Source organism: Coregonus clupeaformis, chromosome 32 (genome assembly GCF_020615455.1).
Source record: "Coregonus clupeaformis isolate EN_2021a chromosome 32, ASM2061545v1, whole genome shotgun sequence".
Taxonomy (NCBI): domain Eukaryota; kingdom Metazoa; phylum Chordata; class Actinopteri; order Salmoniformes; family Salmonidae; genus Coregonus; species Coregonus clupeaformis.
The window spans coordinates 103,542-125,341 of NC_059223.1; the positions used below are offsets into that span (position 1 = coordinate 103,542).

Below are 21,800 nucleotides of genomic sequence, written 5' to 3' on the forward strand. Positions count from 1 at the left end.
ATGAATGGTTTGAATCCCTGAGCCAACTAGGTGAAAAATCTGTTGATGTGCCCTTGAGCAAGGCACTTAACCCTGATTTGCTCCTGTAAGACGCTCTGGATAAGAGCGTTTGCTAAATGACTAAAATGTTGATGATTTTGATTGGGATTTATTTTGCTTATCTACAACCCCATAACACCCTCCATTGCCCCTAGAGCCCCATACCCCCTAATTAACCCCATAACACCCTCCACTGCCCCCTAGAGCCCCATACCCCCTAATTAACCCCATAACACCCTCCACTGTCCCCTAGAGCCCCATACCCCCTAATTAACCCCATAACACCCTCCACTGTCCCCCTAGAGCCCCATACCCCCTAATTAACCCCATAACACCCTCCACTGCCCCTAGAGCCCCATACCCCCTAATTAACCCCATAACACCCTCCACTGCCCCCTAGAGCCCCATACCCCCTAATTAACCCCATAACACCCTCCACTGCCCCCTAGAGCCCCATACCCCCTAATTAACCCCATAACACCCTCCACTGCCCCCTAGAGCCCCATACCCACTAATTAACCCCATAACACCCTCCACTGCCCCTAGAGCCCCATACCCCCTAATTAACCCCATAACACCCTCCACTGCCTCCTAGAGCCCCATACCCCCTAATTAACCCCATAACACCCTCCACTGCCCCCTAGAGCCCCATACCCCCTAATTAACCCCATAACACCCTCCACTGCCTCCTAGAGCCCCATACCCCATAACACCCTCCACTGCCCCCTAGAGCCCCATACCCCCTAATTAACCCCATAACACCCTCCACTGCCCCCTAGAGCCCCATACCCCCTAATTAACCCCATAACACCCTCCACTGCCCCCTAGAGCCCCATACCCCCTAATTAACCCCATAGCACCCTCCACTGCCCCTAGAGCCCCATACCCCCTAATTAACCCCATAACACCCTCCACTGCCCCCTAGAGCCCCATACCCCCTAATTAACCCCATAACACCCTCCACTGCCCCCTAGAGCCCCATACCCCTAATTAACCCCATAGCACCCTCCACTGCCCCCTAGAGCCCCATACCCCCTAATTAACCCCATAACACCCTCCACTGCCTCCTAGAGTCCCATACCCCCTAATTAACCCCATAACATGACATTACTGCCCCCGTACACAGCAAGTGGCAAAAGACCACCCTTACAACAGTGCTTTTGTTACAAGGAGTCAAGTCTTGGACTGTTAAAGTCCTCTTAATGTGATTTTAGGAGGAGACGCACACAGACAGACACACACACACACACAGAGACTCATGGTTACTAAGTTAGTGCTAAAGCCCACATGCAGCTGCTTCCTGCGTGATGTCAGGTCAGAGTTATGTGTTTCAGGAGACGACCCAGGGACGGATAAATACTGGCTCTCGGCAGGGGTCTTCTCAGATGAACGCTACAGTGGACAGTACAGTACTGTCTGGGATCCAGAGGGGTACTCTGAAAACAAACATATTCTGTAGCCATTCCTCCTTGTGGCATACACAGCATTAGAGTAACATTGTTTTAAAGGGACAAGTCTCCATATTTCAGAAATGAAACATTTCTTACTCATTTTCATATTCATAGGATTAGTCTCAAATGTGGTCTGGGAGGACACCTAATTTATTTCCACCAGGGCATTTTGTTTATATTGCTTTAGTGATATAATTTATATTCCCTAGGCAACGGAGTTATAGGTCTCCAGTTTAAATCATCCAAACTTATTGGGAGGCCTGTTTAAATTGTAAATATATCTCACCACTTGGGTTCGGGATTTACTCTGTTCTTTATATGAATCTTGGACCTGATTACTTCCTGTAGCTTGGCTAAAGTAGGTCTTTAGGGTCTCTTCCATGACCTCTATGGAGAGAAATCTAAACAGGTCCAGCTAAGACAAAACCAAGAGACGCAGCCATTTACGCCCAGAGTCTATTTTCAACCTGTCTCCACTGTCCAAACTATTCTTGGCTGTGAATGCACAAAACAGAGCAAAATATGTTTGAAATGTAAGCCATGTTTTTTCCCCATCGGTTTAACCACAAAAGAAAATATTGCAAAAACCATGGGATCCTAGATTGGGTCGTAAAAACAAAACACTTTGAGACCTCAGTGTTGTTTTACTATGACTGCCTCTTCTTGGGCAAATAAATACTTTGGTGTTTATTGTTTTTTATACCAATAAAACCCTAAGACAATGAGTAACCATTTTAGTTTGGGTGCCAACATCAAAAAGTACAATCCGAAGACGAATGGCTTGCTGTAAGTCTTCACCTGTTTGCCTTGTCTTGCACTTGTCACCCATGACGCCTCCCCATGGACCCGTGTCTAACCTCTGACCCCGTCCCGCTTGTAGGAAAGACGGAGCCCCCCCATTAGTAACATTATATATGTTCTATGTGTACTCCCACGTGGATACCGTGTTTAACGTGTCGCTGTGTGTGGCCACAGACCCAGTAGGAAGTGCCGTATAAATCATTATGAGTCAGAGTGTGAAAACAAACCTCCCTCCCCGGCTGCTACGATGGCTTGCTGGGTGGAATCCATGATGGATCGCCTTCTCCTCCCAAGTCCTGATGGCTTGCTGGGTGGAATCCATGATGGATCGTCTTCTACTCCCCAGTGCTGATGGCTTGCCGGGTGGAATCCATGATGGATAGCCTTCTCCTCCCCAGTCCTGTTGGCTTGCCGGGTGGAGTCCATGATGGATAGCCTTCTCCTCCCCAGTCCTGATGGCTTGCTGGGTGGAATCCATGATGGATCGTCTTCTACTCCCCAGTGCTGATGGCTTGCCGGGTGGAATCCATGATGGATAGCCTTCTCCTCCCCAGTCCTGTTGGCTTGCCGGGTGGAATCCATGATGGATAGCCTTCTCCTCCCCAGTCCTGATGGCTTGCTGGGTGGAATCCATGATGGATAGCTTTCTTCTCCCCAGTCCTGATGGCTTGCCGGGTGGAATCCATGATGGATCGCCTTCTCCTCCCAGGTCCTGATGGCTTGCCAGGTGGAATCCATGATGGATAGCCTTCTCCTCCCCAGTCCTGTTGGCTTGCCGGGTGGAATCCATGATGGATAGCCTTCTCCTCCCCAGTCCTGATGGCTTGCCGGGTGGAATCCATGACGGATCGCCTTCTCCTCCCAGGTCCTGATGGCTTGCCGGGTGGAATCCATGATGGATCGCCTTCTCCTCCCAGGTCCTGATGGCTTGCCGGGTGGAATCCATGATGGATAGCCTTCACCTCCCCAGTCCTGATGGCTTGCCGGGTGGAATCCATGATGGATAGCCTTCTCCTCCCCAGTCCTGATGGCTTGCCGGGTGGAATCCATGATGGATCGCCTTCTCCTCCCCAGTCCTGATGCAGTATACTATCAGGGCTAAAGGGGTTTGGTGTTGGGAGGTTTGGTGTTGGGAGGTTTGGTGTTGGGAGGTTTGGTGTTGGGAGGTTTGGTGTTGGGAGGTTTGGTGTTGGGAGGTTTGGTGTTGGGTTTAGGTGTTGACCGTTAACCGACCCAAGCCGCTGTGTTGATAGAAAAACCTGCTGTTTGTTCAGGCGCTTGGCTGGGATGACCAGAGTTTACCTTGAGGCCTGAGGCTTTACACTGCAGAACCCAGGGCTAGGATAGCATATCCCATTTGTAGTGGTGCTTAACATGGAAAAGCCCCTTTCTGCAGGACATGAAATACAGTCAAATGTTGGTCAAACATTTTCTTATTTAAGATTTTTCCTAGTTGTCCAGCTAAAATGAAATCTCTATATTTCCTAAAGGCATATTTTAAACTGTGGATCATTTTGAAACTGATCTGTGTGTGTTCCTAACCAGGGAGGGTGTGAGCTGGGATGGGCGTGGCGGGTGGCAGGGCCGCCTGTCATCCAGCGGGTCCAACACAGAAGAGGATGGAGGAATCTTTGTGAACTCCACCAGCAGCAAGCTCCTGGAGAGAGCCCACGGCATCCTCATGTGAGTGACTCAACATCTTTGTTTAACACCGGTCATCCACCCACCCACCCACCACCACTACTCCTTAAATTACTCTCAGCACTGACTGTTTCTGTCTCAAACCTCCTACACCACTCCTTAAATTACTCTCGGCACTGACTGTTTGTCTCAAACCCCCTGCAACACTCCTCTTTAAGCCCTTTATTGGCCTGGTAGAGAAGACACAATGTAGATATTCATAATGTAGATATTCTTATGTTCCTAAAACCATCTGCTCTCTTTTACCAGGAGAAACAAAAACTACAAATCAAAGCCCAGTCTTCCAAAGGTAAGCCACCTTGTTAAGCCACCTTGTCTTTAAACCTCTAGTGATAATACTAGTGCTGGATCTTACTGGTCGTGTGTTCTTCCCTTTTACCACAGCACTTGCTTGATGTCAAGTCCCTCAAGTACCTCAGCAACCTGACGCTGCACGACCGCATCACCAAGTCCCTCCTCCACCTCCACAAGAAGAAGAAACCACCCAGCATCAGCGCTCAGTTCCAGGTCAGTCCCCCTTAGGCACAGATCTAGGATCAGTGTATCTCTCCCAAATCATGCCCTTAACTATTAGGGTCGAGGGTGTCAAACTTATTTCCTGGCGGGCCATGTGTCTGCTGGTTTTTGCTATATCTTTTCAATTAATGTCCAATTACGACCATTGAGACATAGACAACATGGTGAGGGGAGTTCCTAACTAATCAGTGACCTTAATTGATCAATCGAGTGCAAGGGAGGAGCGACGCCCCGCAGACACTCTGTCCTCGAGGACTGGAGTTTGACACTTGTGTATTAGGGGATAAAATACTAAACTGACCTCAGATCAGTGGTTAGGGGTAACTTCACTCTACTCCACTTATCTGGGATGTGTATTGGAAGTTGCCAGCTGAGTCCAGCTGACAGTATCGATGTTCTCTGGAACTCAGGGTGTTGTCCCATGAGCTGCCTGTTACAACCTCCTCCCTCTGCCTGCCTGCCTGTCTGATTGTCTGTCTGCTTGTCTCTGCCTGCCTGTCTGTCTGTCTGTCTGTCTGTCTGCCTGTCTGTCTGTCTGCCCACGCTCTGTCCACCCACTGTCAGATCCCAGCCTGTGAAGTCTTTTTACAACCTCCTCCCTCTGCCTGTCTGTCTGCCTGTCTGTCTGCCTGTCTGTCTGCCTGCCTGTCTGTCTGCCTGTCTGCCTGCCTGTCTGCCTGTCTGTCTGCCTGTCTGTCTGCCTGTCTGCCTGCCTGCCTGTCTGTCTGCCTGTCTGTCTGCCTTTCTGTCTGCCTGTCTGTCTGCCTGTCTGTCTGTCTGTCTGTCTGATCCTGTGACGTCTTTTTCTTTTTGTAATCCCACCCAAAAGACAACGATGACATCATGTCTGGGTGGAAAAAAATAACTATTTCATAAAACATCTCTTGCCCAGAACATTCCCATTTCTCTGTCACTTTGGAAATTAGTGTGATACCTGATGATGAATTTTAACCTCAGTTGAGCAGATTTGACCGTGTCAAAAAGAGAAGAATAAAACCACAAAATCCTATTTTTAAATTAAAGCGATTCTCCAGTACTTTTTTATACTTTTTAGCCAGTAGTTCTGAAAGTAGTGGTCACACGCCCTGCTGTGTGTTCATCATGTGCATCTTGCTAGCTGTCTCTCATATGGCGAGGGGCTGAAGCTCATTGGTTGAACTCAAATTGCTAGGGGGCTGGACCACGTTGGGGAAAATGTAGGGAAAATGGCGCAGCACACCTTCCAGAAAAACAGTTGCTTTCAAACTAGGTAAAAAAATACTTAGTAGTCGCCAAAGTTCCGGAGCATGTCTTTAATAGAATAAAGGTGATACTTAAAGATGGAAGTCCCCAGCTTATCTAAGACCAGCTGAGTAGGCTGATGAGACAGAGGGGGACGTTGTCAACTCATCTCAGTTATGATCATCCCTTTATCACAGCCGTAATCATCTCTCCCTCCTACCAGCTTGTCTTTCTTAACTCCTCTGTTGTGTCTTTACTCATGCCTGGCTGTCTCTATTGCTCTTGGCTCACAGAGGGTGAGGGTGAGTCCCAAATGGCACCCCATTCCTTACATAGTGCACTAGTTTTGACCAGGGCCTGGAGGGGGGCGGGGCATTTGGGACGCGGTATGAGTGTAAAGAGGCGTGACCGCCCCCACAACAACAATCCCCTATCCCCCAGCCCTGGCCTGTACTCTAACCCTCTCTGGCTGGCAGGAAGCCTGGCTGTACTCTAACCCCCTCTGGCTGGCAGGAAGCCTGGGCAGAAGGCAGGGAGTGGTGACATCACTTCCCACATCCTGTTGTGTGGCTGATTGCTTTCATCTTCTGAGCGGAGTGGGGGGAACTGCATTCCTGGCCACCGAAATAGCCACACACACACCCACACTCTCATACACACACATGCATACACATATACTTACACACACATGCATACATGTGTGTGCAGCCGTCTAAGGCACTGCATCTCAGTGCTTGAGGCGTCACTACAGACCCCCTGGTTCGATTCCAGGCTGTATCACAACCGGCCGTGATTGGGAGTCCCATAGGACGGCGCACAATTGGCCCGGCGTCGTCCGGGTTTGGCCGATGTAGGCCGTCATTGTAAATAAGAATTTGTTCTTAACTGACTTGCCTAGTTAAATAAATGTTAAATGAAATAAAAAAAAATACACACTCTCATACACACATATACATACACACACACTCATACACTGCTTTCATCTTCTGAGCGGAGTGGGGGGAACTGCATTCCTGGCCACCGAAATAGCCACTCCCACACCCACACTCTCATACACACATATACATACACACACTCTCATACACACACATGCATACACACACTCTCATACACACACATGCATACACACACATTCCCTCACTTTCTCTCTCTCTCTCACACGCGCACACACACACACACAGTTTTGGAATGTTATGGCATCAGGTGGACCTTACCCAGTGTCTGTTTGTTGTTGTCCGGAGGAAGAGAACCCAGGAGGACCTGTCTCCCTCCTCACCCCAACCCTCCATGCTACAGCAGCTAACCACACGCTAGCCTATTATCCTAGACAGTCTTTTACTATGTGGTAAAAAAGGGTTATAAAGACAGGACAACAATTATTCACACCAGACAAAACCACTCCTCCCTGCTATAAAACCAACAAAGCCAATGTGCCGTGTATTATTTCTGTCTGACAAAGGTTGTATATATGTTTATATGATGTTTTAATATGGTTTTGGTGATGTCAATACCTGGGATGTATTCACTAGGAACCAAACAGATCCAAACGGAAGCAAATGAAACAGGGACGGGCCTACCTGAATTTGTCCAATAGAAACTCTTGTTTTCGTAGCGAAACGTTTTCCGTTTGGAGTAAACAGGTTTTTTTTTGCTAAACGTTTTGGACTAATGATGACACCCCTGATCTGTCCTACCACAGGCCTCTCTCAATAAGCTGATGGAGACTCTGGGCCAATCAGAACCCTACTTTGTCAAATGCATCCGTTCCAATGCAGAGAAGCTGCCCCTGCGCTTCAACGATGGTCTGGTGCTCCGGCAGCTACGCTACACAGGTATGCTGGAGACCGTGCGCATCCGCCAGTCAGGCTACTGCATCAAGCACACCTTCCAGGTAAGCCGTTTTAGACAGATGCACAGACGCGTATGCAAACTCACACACACACACACACACACGCATATACATGCACACACTCTCATCCCATATTTACCCCATCTACAAGTCTGTCTCACATCGTAGACATTAGTCAGTGTTAATCTGCCTGTCTTCTCTCCTGGAAGCACTCACATCGTAGACATTAGTCAGTGTTAATCTGCCTGACGCAATTTCCTCTGTTCCTCAGTAACCTCGGAGTCAAGTCCTCTGTTCCTCAGTAACCTCAGTCATTGTTTCCACTTCTTTCTCTGTGTTTCCGTTGGCTTGGTGATTGGGATCAGTTGTATGCAACATGTCGTGCTGTTCATTGAGAAAACAAAGGCGTCTGTTGTATCTGTTTGTGTAAGAAATTATTTACTAGCGATTTGAAGTGGCTGCCATATTGTCTCCAAGACTTCATAAGTTTGATGTTGTTTGTATGATAGTATTGTGGGACTATTAGGATAGTGCGCTTAATTCAGGTGTCATTTGAATATGACTAGTTGGGTACAGTAGATGTCACAATAATGTTATGGATTGTCTAGAGTCTAGCTCGTTACTGTACTTTTAGCCAATCCTTCAGTTTTAAAGTAGCGTCACCTTTATTTTCGTATATTGCTTGTCCTGTAAGGAACCGTTGAACTAGTGTTTACAGCTGTGGAAGCCAAACATTAGGTCACTGGGCAAAACCATTGTGATGGAACGTTTGTAATACACAACCTTGACGATGAAACGAGATGGAATGCCCCGCCCGTGACCTCATTCTGCCGCTCATGAACTTACTCACAACACTAGATCGTTTTAGCCTCAGACTGACATTCTCATTGATCTGAATTCCCCATGACATATTAGAGCTGCGGCCCTTCTGAAGACTGTCCTGAGATCAGTGTGGAGAACAGGGCCTCTATAGTCTGTAATGAAACGCTTGGTCCTGTGGGGGTAATTGTATAAACACAGCATCTGTTTCCCAGTCAGTCAGCCACACCCCTACTGCCTTCACCGGTTTCCCGGACTGCCAACTGTGTTGACATCAGACAACGGGCCTCCGTTTGGGGGGGAGTGGGATGGTGAATATTTTTTTGATGATGTTAGTTAGCCTCCCTGTAAATATCACCATGGACTATCCCTAAAACCACATGTGCCCCGAACAGGACCTTGTCCCTGTGTCACTCCTGTAGAGTGAAGCTAAGAGATGTTCCTTTAGAGACTGGCTGGTGATATCACTTAGAGATGCACAGCTCCAATCCTCAGGAGCTGCAGTGTTTTGTGCTGCCTGCGACAGAAAGCCCAGCCAATCAGGTGATCAGTACAGTGCCATAGAGAAGAGTTAACCAGTAGAGACCGTTGCCGTTGAGGACTGTCCACCGACTCACACTTCTGAAAATTGCCTCCTACATTTATTATAACCGTTGTTGTTTTTTTGTGTTTCTCCTTTTCCCTCTTCTTGCCTGGCAGGATTTTGTCCGTCACTTCCGCGTGCTGCTACCCGAGGGCACCAGTGCCACCCAAGAGGGCATCAGACAGTACCTAGGCCAGGTGGACCTTGCGCCCGATGGATACCAAGTTGGCAAAACCATGGTACTATTCACCCTACTGCATGTCACTACAGTAGATTAAAACCATGGTACTATTCACCCTACTGCCTGTCACTACAGTAGATTAAAACCATGGTACTAGTCACCCTACTGCCTGTCACTACAGTAGATTAAAACCATGGTACTAGTCACCCTACTGCCTGTCACTACAGTAGATTAAAACCATGGTACTATTCACGCAGCTGCCTGTCACTACAGTAGATGAAAACCATGGTACTAGTCACCCTACTGCCTGTCACTACAGTAGATTAAAACCATGGTACTATTCACCCTACTGCCTGTCACTACAGTAGATTAAAACCATGGTACTAGTCACCCTACTGCTGGTCACTACAGTAGATTAAAACCATGGTACTAGTCACCCTACTGCCGGTCACTACAGTAGATTAAAACCATGGTACTATTCACCCAGCTGCCTGTCACTACAGTAGATTAAAACCATGGTACTATTCACCCTACTGCCTGTCACTACAGTAGATTAAAACCATGGTACTAGTCACCCTACTGCCGGTCACTACAGTAGATTAAAACCATGGTACTAGTCACCCTACTGCCGGTCACTACAGTAGATTAAAACCATGGTACTATTCACCCTACTGCCTGTCACTACAGTAGATTAAAACCATGGTACTATTCACCCTACTGCCTGTCACTACAGTAGATTAAAACCATGGTACTAGTCACCCTACTGCCGGTCACTACAGTAGATTAAAACCATGGTACTATTCACCCTACTGCCTGTCACTACAGTAGATTAAAACCATGGTACTAGTCACCCTACTGCCGGTCACTACAGTAGATTAAAACCATGGTACTATTCACCCTACTGCATGTCACTACAGTAGATTAAAACCATGGTACTATTCACCCTACTGCCTGTCACTACAGTAGATTAAAACCATGGTACTAGTCACCCTACTGCCTGTCACTACAGTAGATTAAAACCATGGTACTAGTCACCCTACTGCCTGTCACTACAGTAGATTAAAACCATGGTACTATTCACGCAGCTGCCTGTCACTACAGTAGATGAAAACCATGGTACTAGTCACCCTACTGCCTGTCACTACAGTAGATTAAAACCATGGTACTATTCACCCTACTGCCTGTCACTACAGTAGATTAAAACCATGGTACTAGTCACCCTACTGCCGGTCACTACAGTAGATTAAAACCATGGTACTAGTCACCCTACTGCCGGTCACTACAGTAGATTAAAACCATGGTACTATTCACCCAGCTGCCTGTCACTACAGTAGATTAAAACCATGGTACTAGTCACCCTACTGCCTGTCACTACAGTATATTAAAACCATGGTACTAGTCACCCTACTGCCTGTCACTACAGTAGATTAAAACCATGGTACTAGTCACCCTACTGCCGGTCACTACAGTAGATTAAAACCATGGTACTATTCACCCTACTGCCTGTCACTACAGTAGATTAAAACCATGGTACTAGTCACCCTACTGCCTGTCACTACAGTAGATTAAAACCATGGTACTAGTCACCCTACTGCCTGTCACTACAGTAGATTAAAACCATGGTACTATTCACCCTACTGCCTGTCACTACAGTAGATTAAAACCATGGTACTAGTCACCCTACTGCCGGTCACTACAGTAGATTAAAACCATGGTACTAGTCACCCTACTGCCTGTCACTACAGTAGATTAAAACCATGGTACTAGTCACCCTACTGCCGGTCACTACAGTAGATTAAAACCATGGTACTAGTCACCCTACTGCCTGTCACTACAGTAGATTAAAACAAAGAGGAAGGGATAAAATTGAGACTTTTTAGTCAAGATATCAACAATTGTATCCAATTGTCTTTGGTTTTCTGTAGTATATTGTACCCCCATGGGGATTTGCCATAAGGCACTGATCTGTTTTATTTTACACATTTAGACCAGCCTTATATATAGAAAAGTGTGTGGTCATACGCACATCCTTAAAACACAGGTGCTGGGCTAATGAACTATACTAGAACAGAACAGACAGACCTTGCGTTGTCCTCATAGCTAGTGGTTAGTTGACCATCAGTTTATCAGTCTCCACGGGGGGGGCTGGAGACTCAGCCCTGCTTTAGGTTATTGAACTTTATTTAAATATAGAAACAGGAACATAAGGAGCAGTGACAATATATTACTGTAGTCTTTCTGGGAGACAGGATGTAATACAGAACATACCCTAAATATGGACCGTACCTCTGATAGATGGGTCCAGAGCTATTCCTTTGGTTTGATGTGTCTATAATTAGTGGTCCATACCTGAAATTCTTGTGTCCCTGTGTCTGATCATCCAGGGAGGAGGATGTCCATACTTGAACAGTGTGCCCTTGTGTGTGTGTGTGAGTATATATGTATGTGTGTATGATGTGCCACTCATTGTGTCCGCTGTCAGGTGTTCCTGCGTGAGGTGGAGCGTCAGCGGCTGCAGGCGTTGCTCCACAGGGAGGTCCTGGACCGTATCGTCACGCTACAGCGCCGCTTCAGGGCCCTGCTGGAGAGGAAACACTTCATCAGGATGAGACTAGCTGCCACAACCATCCAGGTAACCACCGTCCCCTTCTTATAGCCTCATCACCCCAGGGCCAGTGACCGGGCAGGGGGCACCAACCCTGGTCCTGCTACAGGGGTATGCAGGCTTTGGTTTCATTACAGTTGCATGGTCCTGCTACAGGGGTATGCAGGCTTTGGTTTCATTACAGTTGCATGGTCCTGCTACAGGGGTATGCAGGCTTTGGTTTCATTACAGTTGCATGGTCCTGCTACAGGGGTATGCAGGCTTTGGTTTCATTACAGTTGCATGGTCCTGCTACAGGGGTATGCAGGCTTTGGTTTCATTACAGTTGCATGGTCCTGCTACAGGGGTATGCAGGCTTTGGTTTCATTACAGTTGCATGGTCCTGCTACAGGGGTATGCAGGCTTTGGTTTCATTACAGTTACATGGTCCTGCTACAGGGGTATGCAGGCTTTGGTTTCATTACAGTTGCATGGTCCTGCTACAGGGGTATGCAGGATTTGGTTTCATTACAGTTGCACGCAATCAGGGTCTTGATGAGTTGATTAGTTGACTCAGGTGTGTTAGCGCTGGGCTGGTAGAAAGTCTGCACACCCTGTTCTGTGGCTCTCAGCACCATAGTTGGTGATATTAACTGTGTAAATGATCTATAGTATATCCAGGCTATAGATACAGTAGGTGTTTGTTTGTAAATGTGATATTTATTTAGTATTTAGTAAATGGATTTAAGTGGGAAATAATGCACATATTGGTGTTATTGAACTGAGGTAGGAATGCTTCTCATCCCAATATTATGTGTCAGTCCTTATCTGTGCAATCTTGCTCAGCCCGGTTTTGATGGGCCACTAAAGATATGTAATTGTATGTGTTATAGAGGGATGTTTAGATTCAGAGCCCTTTCAGTAATCCCACAATTAACTTTTGTGGAGAATTATGTGAATTAGCTCAACTATTTGTCTTGACCGTTCCTCAACTTTGTTTTGGATGTCATTCAACTTTCACGATCCCAATCTAAGACTCATACCAGATATTTGATCCTAGTACTTATGCAATTGTTGATTCAGTTACGTTACAGTATCCAGCAGGAACCAAAACTAAGTCCTCTCATAAAGTGGGACATTGTTGTACTAGAGAAGTTGGCTATGAATGGTACTGGATATAATACACCTTAAGGATAGGTACTTCGGGTTTGTCAGTTGGCCTTTTTTGCTTTAGATCTTTGAGACCTTGGTGTAATTTAGCCAATCACTGATATTGATCAACTAGCACAGTTGTTGAGGTGATTAGTAGAGTCAGGTGTGGTACCTGGTTGGAATCAAACCCTGCAATACCTCTGGCACTCCAGGATCAAGTCAAAGTTTATTGGTCACGTACACAGTTTGACAGATGTTATAGCGAATGCTTGTTTTACTAGCTCCTAACAGTGCAGCAAAATTGTCAAACAAGTACACAAATAATAATAATCAAAAACTAAAAACAAGAAATCAGGAATGTCAGAACTAATCCAGTTAACACTATCAGTAATCCAAATGCAATCAATGTGTATATGCACCTACAATATCTACTTAAGAATGATATGTTCAGCAGTAGATATATTACAGTGAGCCATGTCAGGAATCCAGTATATAGATACGCGATGGGAATAAACGGTGTAACAAAATGCAATGTACTGTATTAGATATATTAGAAAGAGCTATGTGAAGAATACGGTATATGAATACACAGTGTGAAAAACAGTATAAAAAATAAAGAAAAAAATAAACCAAATGGATCAGGGCATCTACCCTTGTTAATGTTCCCCTGCTACACCTCTCCCTTCCCTGCTTGGAGAGGGCCTCGTATTATATCTGTTTACACTGTAACCGCCTATTTGGTCCTTTGGAAAGAGACTCGGGTGTTTTGGTTTTGCCTAGTTGGAAAGAAAAAGAAATCCAATCAATGGGTAGAAGTGTTAGTAGCCAGAGACTGAGCGCTAACAACGTTGAAATAAACCCTCTAATGGAAGTGTTGTGATCATGTTCCCAGAGCAGGAGAACAAAAGGTCTGTCAAACAGTTAATGTATTTATATTATCTCTGCTGAGACTGCCATTGCTCTTTGTGTAGTCAGCCAAGTTTGGATAGCTTTGTGTCCTGTTTTGACAACATTTTCCCTGACTATACCAAAAATTATTTTATTCAGTAGTGCCCAATCCCAGCTCCCCCTAGGCTCCTAACCCCCCAGGCCCTCCTAACCCCCCAGGCCCTCCTAACCCCCCAGGCCCTCCTAACCCCCCAGGCCCTCCTAACCCCCCAGGCCCTCCTAACCCCCCAGGCCCTCTTAACCCCCCAGGCCCTCCTAACCCCCCAGGCCCTCCTAACCCCCCAGGCCCCCTAACCCCCCAGGCCCTCCTAACCCCCCAGGCCCTCCTAGCCTCTATGCACTTGTGGAAATCTGAGAGAATTGGATAGGTGTAAGCAACATGGTAATATCTCCACCTTGCTTTCTGATTGGCTTGATGGAATATTTGCCAATTTGCCTTTACTGTACCTATCAGATCTCCACAAGTGCATAGGGGGGTGATTTTTGGATTGGACGTTGCTATAGATGGATGGACTCAAATCCAAGAAACTTAACAAATTCCATCATACTATAAATGCGGTAACATCCACAGCGCTGATCTCACCTGCTTTTCCCTCACACAGCAATGGTGGCGTGCCTACCTGTCCAAGCAGGAAGATGACTACGACTCCCAGCATCCAGGAGGAGGCGGCTTTGTGCCTCCAGACCGCCTGGCGGGGATACAAGGAGCGCCGGAGGTTCGGGCTGTGGCGGGAGGCGGCCCTGCTGCTGCAGAGGGAGTGGAGGGCGTGGCTGAAGCGGAGAGAACGGGAGGGGGCAGCACTCGCCATCCAGACGGCCTGGCGCTGCCACATGGCCAGAGACGCCTACCTGCGACTGCGTGGCACCACGGTGCTGCTACAGGCAGCGGGGAAAGGATACCTGGCCAGACAGAGGTAAACTAATGTTAAGTGTTGTAGAACGTTTCTTAGAGCAGACGTGGTTCTCCACATGACATGAGAGTGAATAGTCTGTTCTACACTTTGTCTGTTCTACAAATGCATTTCTATCTGCAGCTGAGCTTTCAAAACGTTATGCTTCATTACTGTTTCTGGATACTTTTGCATGATCATGGAAATCAATATGAAATGCCATGGAACATTTTATGAAGGCAGTGTTGCCACAGAAGACCATCTGAACTTCCATGCTACCATCATTTCAACTCAAACATTCTTGCAACGAGATTAGAAATTGCTGCAAAGTTCATTCACTGTACTTATTGGTCATAATCTATATCCAATCCCCCTCCACGCCCAGTCGGAACTGGTGACGTGCCCGTATTCATGGCCTGCCAGCTGAAAAATCTCCTGTTCAGATAATGTGGTTACATAAACACCCAGAACAAAGTAGCAACAGTCAGCTGAGCTGGAGGAGGACGTTCTCCCGTAAGGCTGCCACTTTGAGTTGACACATTCAACAGGAAGAGACTGTTATATGTTTTTAAGTGTCTAGTCTGTCTTGTCAAGGAACAAGGAAGTAAGACTCATTGAAGGTGTGGTGTTGCCTTGTGATTGGTTTAGCTGTAACCATGCCTCCTTGATTGACAGCTTCGGGCAGCTGAAGGAGCAGAGACTGAGAGAGAAGGAGCAGAGGCTGAGGGAGAGAGAGAGTCAACAACAGCAGCAGCAACAACAGCAGCAGCTGCTGCAGAATGGACAGACTCGCCTCTCGCCAGAAGAAGATGATCAGCCAGTGAGGATCATGGGCCTGGACCTGAGCACATGGGAGGACCGCTCATACAAGGAGCGGGAGAGGAGCCTCCAGAGACTGAACAGCCAGGAGGAGAGGAGAAAAGAGGGAGGAGGTGAAGGAGGAGTGGCGAGGGCCGCAGAGAGCTCCGGTAGGGCCCAGTCTGAACCACCGCCAGTTTCGTCGACAGCTGCCACTGCCACGGTGGTGGTGAGAGAGAGGACCAGGACCCTGGACGAGCCCTGCCAGAGGACCACCAGGGCCAAGAGGGAGAGCCGGAGGATGAGGGAGCTGGAGCAGGCCAAGTTCAGCCTGGAGCTGCTCAAGGTGCGGGCCACGGGCAGTGGTGGGGCCTCGTCCCCCTCTGAGGAGAGGCGCTGGTCGGCCGAGCTGGCCCCCGCCACCACCTCGCCTCTCCGCTCCCCCCAGGGGCCCGGAACCCCCGACAGCCAGAGCTCCAAGGGCAGCTTCGAGCTACTCAGCGTGGACGACGAGATACTCAGGGAGAGGGCACCTTTGGCGGATGCGAAGGAGCTTGGTTCCCCCCTCTCTTATGAAGCGCCGATGGAGCAGGCCCCAGAGGTCATCCCCATTAGCCCCATGTCGAAGGAGCCTCCCAGGGCTTCTGTGTCCGATGTCGCCTCCCCACCTCCAGACAGTCAGAGCCAGGCCAAGCCAGAACCGGCTGCCGTCTCTCCACCTCCGCCCAAGATAGAGAACTACCTCCCTACCTTTTACGTCCCGTCAACTGATGGCAGCTTGGTCATCACCCGTCGTCCTGGCATTGACCCCTCGCGACCCCTCGAGGAAGATACCACCACCACTACCACTAGTACCACCATCATCACCAAGCCGCTCAAGTCAATCAAACAAAGGCGGGAGTCGTCACGGCGACCCGTGGTGGTGGTCATCAGCATGCAGAAGGAAACCCCCCTGTATCAGGAGGAGCTAGGTGGTGCTGTTGTTCATCTTCCCCCTGTAGAGGTTCATGACGGTTCGGCACAAACCGGCGAATCCCCTTCATCGCCACGGCCATCAGTTCCGGCGCCCGTTCAACCACTAGATCCCGCCCCCGTCATCCCCGTCCCGGCCGCCAACCAGCTGGTCCTGGAGAAGCTGGAGCGACTGAACGAGGAAAAGGAGGAGCGTCAGCGGCACCTGCAACAGCAGAACGAGCGGGAGATGATGGACCAGATCCGACAGCAGAAGGAGGTTCTGGAGAGACAGCGCCGCCACTTCGCCCAGTACGAGAGGGAACTGTTGGAGAAGCAGAGGGGCGAGGCCCTGGTCAGGATCCAGCAGAGCCGGCAGGGGGGGCCCCTCCAGGGAGGGCCCTCCCAAGACAGGAGTGCAACCACAGCTACCTCGACCAGGCCCCTAAGACCCAGCTCCCTTCTCATCGAGAGAGCCCCGGCTCTGGCTCCACCCTTCAAGACCAAGTCTGTGTCCGCTGCCCCTGCAGACCTCTCTCCTCCTGGGCCGATGGACACCCAGAGTGTTCCCAAGCCCCATCCTGAGCCCAACAAGGCCCAGCCCAAGGCCCAGCCCAACAAGACCCAGCCCAAGGCCCAGCCCAACCAGCCCCATCCCCAGGCCCGGCTCCCTCCACCTCCCTCAGTCCCCAAAGCAAAGACCAGGGATGGGAGGCCCGTTGCGGACGGCTGGGCGCCGAATTTGACCCTGGAGTCCAGAGAGGGCGGGGGAGGAGGAGCCAGAGGGAGGGTCCCCAAGAAGGCCCCGGCCAATCAGGGCGCCAGTGTCAGCATGACTGACAGGTCGGGGAACATCTTCTATGCGCCCAAAGACAGGGTGTCGTTCTCTAAGTGAGTATTGAATCCAGCTATGGAGTTATCATGTACTGTAGGTACCTTAACCACTCAACTAGACATTGATACACATTTAATGGAGAGATGGGAGATTATTCCTAAAAATGTCTGTCATATATAATTCTTAACCTCTGAAAAGAAACAAAGAGACGTAATAGATGCATAGTTCACAAAGGTTATTTAAATAAATAAAAAACATGAGCAAAATAGGTGTTGCTTGGGAATTAATGGGTTTGGAATAATGATTTACTATTTCACAGATAAACTTAAAGGTGCAATATGCAGAAATCGCTCCACCATTTCCTGGTTGCTAAAATTCTAATAGTTCGCCTAATTTCAGTTTATGACAAAACAAGAACTCAGAGTGTAGAGAATCATTGTACCATCTAAACCGCTGTGAAATATATCTTCCATAACCAAAAATATTGTATTTTCAGCTCTTTGAAGCTGGTGTACAAAACCGAAAGTAAAAGATGCAATATGAAACTTAAGAGCAGGAAGCATAGAAATAGCGCACATAGAACATATCTACCGCTTCTTAGACTTGCTTTCAATGACAATGACAGATCTATAATTCACCTTTCTATGTGAAGTTGGTCGGGTCGCCCAAAAAGTTACATATTGCAACTTTAACCCCATCTTCATTCCCTGACTCAATGACTCGATGTGTTTTAGGTTTGACAAGGAGAAGCCTGTCAATCAAGAGAAGGCTGTAGCAGTCCCAAAGGAGGACCCCTCCTCAAGCTCCAAGCCCTCCATAGGACTGAAAACACAGGAGGTTAGTGAATAGCAGAACTGGTAGCATTTGTTGTCATAATAGTATGTATTTGCATGTCCATATCTAATAGTCAGACTGATAAAGAGATATTGTGTGGGTGTGTGGGTGCTCTAAGTGTTTGCATGTGTGTACATATCCTAGAGAGAGAGAGAGACCGACGTAATAAAAAGATGGTTACACAGAAAGCTAGTTGCACAGATTGAAAAAGGAAACATTGGGGCATCCAAGACCCTGTCTAGTATCCACAGGTCCTAAAGAGGAAAGCAGCATTCAATGGCCTGTTTCTCAGTGTGTTTCAACTGTTGTTATATCGTTTTTGGTCAACCAGGTCAGCAGGGCGGGCCACAGAAAGAAAGCCCGCATGGCACGGACGCGCTCTGACTTTCTGACCCGCACGCCGACCTCCTCGCTGGGGGGCGAGTCGGAGGAGGATGAGTACGACGGAAAGCCCCCCCACTCCTCCCCTCCCCCCTACATCCCAACCCTCCCTAAACAGCAGTCCTTTGAGTGTTTCAGTGACTCAGAGATGGTAAAGAAAACAGACCCATACCTAAACCTTGGCCTACACCCCAATTCAACTAATATAAGTTATTCTCTTGTTCCTCTAAGCTTCACAGTGGGACGGCCATCTTTCTTCCCCCTGCTGTTAACCCTCTTTAGCACTGGCTGGGCAGACCTGCTCTACCGACCAACTCAACTAAACAACCTACGCTTTAACTAGATTTTCACTCTTCCGCCGAGCATAAACTGTTTCAACGGTGCTAACACACTCTTCTCTTTAAAACCCGATCAAGGTTCTAGCCTAGCTTAGCCTCTCTCCTCACTTCTTCACAGCCCCGAAGTGATTCTCCTTCTGCACCTCTGTCAGCATAATTAACCATGGCATGTTACTGTAGCCTGTTAGCTTTCTCTTCTCACCATTAGCCCTGCTTTCTGACCGAACCCTGGGATCCTGGGTCGAAGGTCATCGCTCAACCTTGACCTTCCTCCCCTGATGATCCATTAACACACATTCCTGACCTCTCTACTTCGGTGTAACATAAACTGTCTTTATTGTGCTAGCTGGCTATCCATGTTAGATATACTGCTAGTCAGGTATGCTAGTGAAAAACTGTGAGCTATAGACAGCATTGAAAATGTTTAGTCTTGAGTACAACTGACAACTCAGGCTAGTGGAAGTGATACATTTTGTCAAGGAATCCATTGTTGTACTGCCATCTACTGGCGTGGGGGAAAAATCCTCCCGTCTCCTGTGAGATACGAAAACATAGACGTAGAGTAACACACAACTTCAGTTAGTACTGTAGATATTGAAAAGTCTCTTTAATTGTCCTATCTGTTTCTATATGATGATGCTGACATTGTGTCATTCATTGGCGTTTCAGCCTTCCACCAGCTCTGAGGAACAGAAGAAGATGCACAAGGCCATGTCGTCTGGAGATCTGGCCAAAGTTGACACGATACGCAAGAACACCCAGTCAGATGGAAGGTTTGTTCCTGTCATGGTGTCCATTGTAGTCATTTTAATACAGTATACACTGAGCGTACAAAACATTAAGAACACCTTCCTAATATTGAGTTGCACCCCTCCCTTTTGCCCTTAGAAAAGCCTCAGTTTGTCGGGGCATGGACTCTACAAGGTGTCGAAAGCGTTCCACAGGGACGCTGGCCCATGTTGACTCCAATGCGTCCCACGGTTGTGTCAAGTTGGCTGAATATCCTTTGGGTGTTGGACCATTCTTGATACACATGGGGAAACTGTTGAGCGTGAAAAACCGAGAAGCGTTGCATTTCTTGGCACACTCAAACTGCTCCGCCTGGCACCTACTACCATACCCTGTTCAAAGGCACTTAAATCTGTCTTGCCCATTCACCCTCTGAATGGCACACATACACAGTTCATGTCTAAATTGTCTCAAGGCTTAAAAATTATTCTTTAACCTGTCTCCTCCCCTTCATCTACAGTCGTGGTCCAAAGTTTTGAGAATGACACAAGTATTGGTCTTCACAAAGTTTGCTGCTTCAGTGTTATGAGATATTTTTGTCAGATGTTACTATGGTATACTGAAGTATAATTACAAGCATTCCACAAGTGTCAAATGCTTTTATTGACAATTACATTAAGTTTATGCAAAGAGTCAATATTTGCAGTGTTGACCCTTCTTTTTCAAGACCTCTGCAATCCGCCCTGGCATGCTGTCAATTAACTTCTGGGCCACATCCTGACTGATGGCAGCCCATTCTTGGTTAATGAAGCTGTGATCTGTCTCCCACCACCAGGGTTAGGGATAATGAAGCTGTGATCTGTCTCCCACCACCAGGGTTAGGGTTAATGAAGCTGTGATCTGTCTCCCACCACCAGGGTTAGGGATAATGAAGCTGTGATCTGTCTCCCACCACCAGGGTTAGGGTTAATTAAGCTGTGATCTGTCTCCCACCACCAGAGTTAGGGTTAATGAAGCTGTGATCTGTCTCCCACCACCAGGGTTAGGGATAATGAAGCTGTGATCTGTCTCCCACCACCAGGGTTAGGGATAATGAAGCTGTGATCTGTCTCCCACCACCAGGGTTAGGGATAATGAAGCTGTGATCTGTCTCCCACCACCAGGGTTAGGGTTAATGAAGCTGTGATCTGTCTCTCCCACCACCAGGGTTAGGGATAATGAAGCTGTGATCTGTCTCCCACCACCAGGGTTAGGGATAATGAAGCTGTGATCTGTCTCTCCCACCACCAGGGTTAGGGATAATGAAGCTGTGATCTGTCTCCCACCACCAGGGTTAGGGTTAATGAAGCTGTGATCTGTCTCTCCCACCACCAGGGTTAGGGATAATGAAGCTGTGATCTGTCTCTCCCACCACCAGGGTTCGTGGTAAGATGCGCTTCTGGGGCAAGACGAAGCAGGGCGAGAAGAAGTCATCCAGAGAGAAGCTGTTCTGCGGAGGTGACTCCATGGAGGCAGACGACGGAGACACGGGGCCACTGCTGGGTGAAGGTGGGTGGGGGTTAAAGGGCATCGTGGGGTTCAACAGGTCTAACTGTCAGAAGAAGACACAGTGAAGATCACTTGAGTCTAGAAGACTTGAACGAAAGGTGTTAGACTTACTGTCTGTCTGTCTCTCTGTCTGTCTCTCCATCCCTCCCTCCCAGCAGGACAGGATTACATGTCCCCGCCTCGTAGTCCAGACATGACCCTGGAGCGGGGGGCCAAGGAGAACAAGGAGCCCAAAGTGAAGAGGCGGCGTAGCGTCAAGATCAGCAGCGGGGCCCTAGAGCCCGCCCAGTGGGGGAACGACGCTCTGCAGATCCTCACCTGCACCAACGACTACAGGAGCATGAATGACTTCCTCATGAAGAAGGTACACACACACACACACACACACACACACACACACACACACACACACACACATACACACACACGCACACACATACACACACATACACACACACCCACGCACACACACCCACGCACACACACGCACACACACACCCACGCACACACACACACAGAAATATGCAGGCATATGCAGACTCGCACACATGGACACAGCACACACTCGAACATACACACACATATAGATACATGCATATGAAGAAACTCAGAACAACATACACACAAACACACACACACAGAGCGTTATTA

General features: G+C 48.1%; 1 protein-coding gene across 1 annotated transcript in view; it reads left to right on the forward strand.

Annotated features, from left to right (window-relative positions):
- The window catches only part of LOC121548154 (unconventional myosin-IXAa), a 138,791-nt gene that overhangs the window by 100,935 nt on the left and 16,056 nt on the right, over nt 1-21,800 (forward strand). Inside the window, 14 exon segments of the mRNA XM_045209969.1 lie at nt 3,837-3,974; nt 4,242-4,281; nt 4,377-4,499; nt 7,429-7,620; nt 9,097-9,219; nt 11,644-11,793; nt 14,448-14,497; nt 14,499-14,759; nt 15,411-17,375; nt 18,054-18,156; nt 18,485-18,685; nt 19,542-19,645; nt 21,019-21,149; nt 21,305-21,513. Coding sequence (XP_045065904.1) covers nt 3,837-3,974; nt 4,242-4,281; nt 4,377-4,499; nt 7,429-7,620; nt 9,097-9,219; nt 11,644-11,793; nt 14,448-14,497; nt 14,499-14,759; nt 15,411-17,375; nt 18,054-18,156; nt 18,485-18,685; nt 19,542-19,645; nt 21,019-21,149; nt 21,305-21,513 — 3,790 coding nt within the window.